The following is a 4434-nucleotide window of genomic DNA, read 5'->3' as shown; positions in this document are numbered from 1 at the left end:
CTGATATCATTATCGGCGTTTTCCTCAAATGAGCAATTCAGACCTAGCTGCTCTAACGTGATCATACCAGTACATCGCGGATATGCAGTTTCCCAGAGCATACTTGCGTTCACCATGAGTAACCCAAAGTTTGTCTTGTGAAATTACATTCAAGGCTGAGAACATTACCAAATTTGAGGTTGGGTCAACTGAATGGACAAACGATGTACACGTACTGCTATAATCTGTCCACCTACCTTGTAATAATGGTTGGACAACAGTTTGGCCCTTGAAATAAAATTAGGTCCAAGAATTTTCTGAAAATCTGTCATATCTTTCTACTTAGCATTGTATTCAATAAGGTACACAGGAATGTCTCGGAGAATATAACGTAAGCACTGGTTTTAAGATTGGGCAAGTCAGGAATTGGGATCTTGAAAGTAATATGGTTGAAATGAATTAATGATTTGTGTGCATTATTGCCCTGCAATGAATATATATGGTTGGTGCTGGGACCTTATTTGATTTAAAACTTAAGAGCATTCCTTCTATATATTGATATTGATAAATCGATATCAAATTCATGACAATGAAGAATTAGCAATGTCGAAGACAACTACTTCATTTGTCAGATCTTTTTTTATCATCCTACCTATACTACTTTCTTCTGCATATTCTGACGAAAAACCGGAAACATTCATCGTTCATGTTTCTAAACTAGAAAAACCGTCCATTTTTCCTTCTCACCATGATTGGTATACCTCAACTCTTCAATCTCTTCCTGCACATCTTTCTTCGTCTGATCCACGTGAAAATATCATTTACACGTATAAAAATGTTTTTCATGGATTTGCTGCAAGACTCACTCCATCCCAAGCATCACATCTCCGTCTTCAACCAGGATTCCTTGCAGTCCTCCCTCAAGAAATTCACCAACTCCATACTACTCGCAGTCCTCATTTTCTTGGTCTCAGTGCTAACTCTGGTCTCTGGCCTGACTCAGAATATGGTGAGGACATCATTATTGGAGTTCTTGATACTGGAATCTGGCCGGAACGTCAAAGTTTCAATGACACGGGTATAACTAATCCCGTGCCAAAGAGATGGAAAGGTTTTTGTGAGTCTGGCGTTGACTTCCCCAACACATTGTGCAACAAAAAGATAATTGGCGCTCGAGCTTTTTACAACGGAATTGAAGACGGTGGACTGCTAAACGAGGCCAAAGACTTGAAATCGCCAAGAGATACAGATGGACATGGTACGCATACGGCATCAACCGCAGCTGGATCTGTAGTTAAGAATGCTGGATTGTTTGAATACGGTGTTGGAGAAGCAAAAGGAATAGCTACCAAGGCAAGAATTGCTTCTTACAAGATATGCTGGAGTGCGGGATGTTCTAATGCGGATATTCTTAGTGGAATAGATCAAGCTGTGGCAGATGGGGTTGATGTGATCTCTTTGTCTGTTGGTCCCGGTATCCCTGGGCAACAACCGTATTATGATGATCCAATTGCCGTTGGGACATTTGGTGCTGCGATGAAAGGAGTGTTAGTTACTGCCTCTGCAGGAAATTTGGGTCCTGAACCATTCACGGTTACTAATGCTGCGCCATGGATTCTTACCGTTGGAGCATCTACGGTTGATAGAGAATTTCCTTGTAACGTGATATTAGGCGACGGGAGAGTTGTCAATGGTGCATCATTATATTCAGGGAAGCCACTCGAGAAACCCAATATAGATCTAGTTTTTTTTCCTGGTAGCATTTTTTGCAGAGAAGGGGAACTAAATTCCACTGAAGCTGCAGGAAAGATTGTTCTTTGTTTTGATGGTGGTAGAATTGGAAGAGCTGCTAAAGGAAATGCAGTCAAAATTGCTGGTGGTGTTGGAATAATTATCGCAAATTTACGAGAGCGCGGAGAAGGATTAGATGTTGTTTCACATCTAATTCCCGGAACAACAGTGACTTACAGTGATGGTGTCGAGATTCAAAGGTACATCAGAACACAGCAAAAGCCTACAGCGTCGTTCGATTTTGAGGGAACAGTGACTGGATCCTCTCCTTCAGCTCCTAAAATCGCTGCATTTTCTAGCCGCGGACCTAACCTTATAACACCCGAGATACTTAAACCAGACGTTATCGCACCCGGTGTTAATATCTTGGCTGCTTGGACTGGTGCTGTTGGTCCAACAGCACTTGAGGTCGATAAAAGACTCGTGGAGTTTAACATAATATCTGGTACTTCTATGGCATGCCCTCATGTCAGCGGATTGGCTGCGATGCTTCGAAGGGCTTATCCTGACTGGTCTTCGGCTGCAATCAAGTCCGCTCTGATGACTACTGCCTATAATCTAGACAATGCAGGTAAAATATTTACTGATCTGTCAACAGGAAACAATTCAATACCGTTCATGCATGGTGCAGGACACGTTGACCCTAACAAAGCCTTAAACCCTGGTTTGGTATACGATATTCAGCCAAGTGATTACGAGGCATTCCTTTGCTCCATTGGGTACAACCAGGCACAAATTATGCGTTTCATCCAGGATAGAACAGTCGACTGCGGGTCGCATACGTCAGTTACTGGTCCTGGCGATCTGAACTATCCGTCATTCTCTGTTGTTTTTAAGCCACCAAATTCAGTTGTCAAGCACAAGAGAGTGGTTACAAATGTTGGAAAATCAGAAGATGTGATTTACAGAGTAAAGGTCAATAGTCCACGATCGGCTGAAATCAGTGTTTCACCGAGCGTACTTGTGTTCACCACGCCTAACCAAAGTTTGTCTTATGAAATTACATTTACAAGCTTGAGTACAGCTGAGAGAAACTCTACTATTACCAGGGTTTCCTTCGGTTCAATTGAATGGACAGACAGCGTACACGTTGTGAGGAGTCCCATTGCATTAATCTGGCCTCCTACACTGTAATACATATAGTAGTACAGTTTGTGTGTTGTAATCAAATTGGATCCAGTTTCTTCTGAGATTTAAATCCTGTCATCACTTGCTAGTAAGTGTTTAGGTGTTTGTCAAGTCCAGTCAACTCGTGTTGACTTAGTTTGTTTGCAGCTCTCTTATATCATATATATATATATATATATATATATATATATATTATAAAAAGAAGTGATGTGCGTAGCCTTACAAATCCGACCATCGATTTTGTCATCCTACGATGCGGATCGATTGGTTATATGTCTTATATAGACGTCCGTCCGATTTCTTGAAGATTTAATTATTTTGGACGACATAGATTATGTCGTGGCCCGTAACAAAGCTAATTTCAAGTTAGATATGGTTCTGAAATAGGCTCTGCCCGACCACCAAGGTAACGAGCCCTTATTAGTTAACCTGACCTAACACGTCTAGGCTACCAAAAAAAAAAAGTAAAGCGTGAAAACGCAAAACAAAAACGAGTGGGACTCGTTTGGTTTTTCTTTTTTTGTGAGCGGTGTACAAATAGGAAAAAAATATTAATTTCCTTTTGCAACGTGGTTAAGATTTGGACTTAGACTTTTCTTCTCGGGATTGATAATTTTTTCATCCTTTTTTTTTTTTTTGAAGCATCCTATTGATATTGAGCATCAATATTTGGGATATATAGTCGATCAGATACGGACCAACAAAATACTGAAATTCTACCGACCAACAAAATACTGAAATTCGCGTAAATGACTACGGCCGGGGTTGTAGGCCTCGACTAATTTGATCCCATTAACAAAATACCTGAATTTGCGTAGGGGACTACATCTAATTTGACCCGACAAATAAAATGCTGGAATTTGTGTAGGGGACCACGGCCGGGACTGTAAGCCCCGACTAATTTGACCCCATCAACAAAATACCGGAATTTGCGCTACAACCCCGACTAATTTGACACGACAAACAAAACACTAGAATTTGCGTAAGGGACCAAACAACAAAAAGAAAAGAAATCAAAAATGGTTGAGCTCCAGCCGTAGGCCGGAATTTGCGTAGGGACTACGGCAGGGGATGCAAGTCCCGGCTAATTTGGCCCGACTAAAAAAATACCGAAATTTGCGTAGGGGATTACGTTCGGGGCTGCATTCCCCGACTAATTTGCCCAGACCAACAAAATACAAGAATTTGCGTAGGGGACTACGGCCAGGGCCATCAGCCCCGGCTAATTTGACACGACCAATAAAATACTGGAATTTGCGTAGGGGACCACGGCCGGGGCTGTAGGCCCCGACTAATTTGACCCGACCAACAAAATACTGGAATTTGCATAGGGGACCACGACCAGGGCTGTAAGTCCCGACTAATTTGACACGATCAGAAAACACTAGGGTCGCAAGCCCAAAACAACAACAAAAAATCGAAAAAAGGTTGAACCCCGACCGTAGGCCGGGGTGATACCTAGCCTTACAAATCCGACCATCGATTTCGTCATCCCACGATGGAGATCGATCGGTTATATGTCCTATATAGACATCC

At 41.9% G+C, this 4434-nt stretch overlaps 1 protein-coding gene across 1 annotated transcript; it reads left to right on the top strand.

The window, feature by feature from the left end:
- The first annotated feature begins 545 nt into the window (after nucleotides 1-545).
- On the top strand, nucleotides 546-3077 carry LOC113350548 (subtilisin-like protease SBT1.4). Its single transcript, XM_026594700.1, has one exon. The coding sequence runs from the start codon at nucleotides 583-585 to the stop codon at nucleotides 2902-2904; it is 2322 nt and encodes a 773-aa protein (XP_026450485.1). The 5' UTR covers nucleotides 546-582; the 3' UTR covers nucleotides 2905-3077.
- The last annotated feature ends 1357 nt before the right edge of the window (nucleotides 3078-4434 follow it).

Source organism: Papaver somniferum, chromosome 2 (genome assembly GCF_003573695.1).
Source record: "Papaver somniferum cultivar HN1 chromosome 2, ASM357369v1, whole genome shotgun sequence".
Lineage (NCBI taxonomy): Eukaryota > Viridiplantae > Streptophyta > Magnoliopsida > Ranunculales > Papaveraceae > Papaver > Papaver somniferum.
The sequence above is the reverse complement of the archived record's forward strand: the minus strand, read 5'-3'. Positions and strand labels throughout refer to the sequence as shown.

Coding starts and splice junctions, on each gene's coding strand:
- LOC113350548 (XM_026594700.1), top strand. CDS start 583: ATGTCGAAGACAACTACTTCATTTGTCAGATCTTTTTTTATCATCCTA.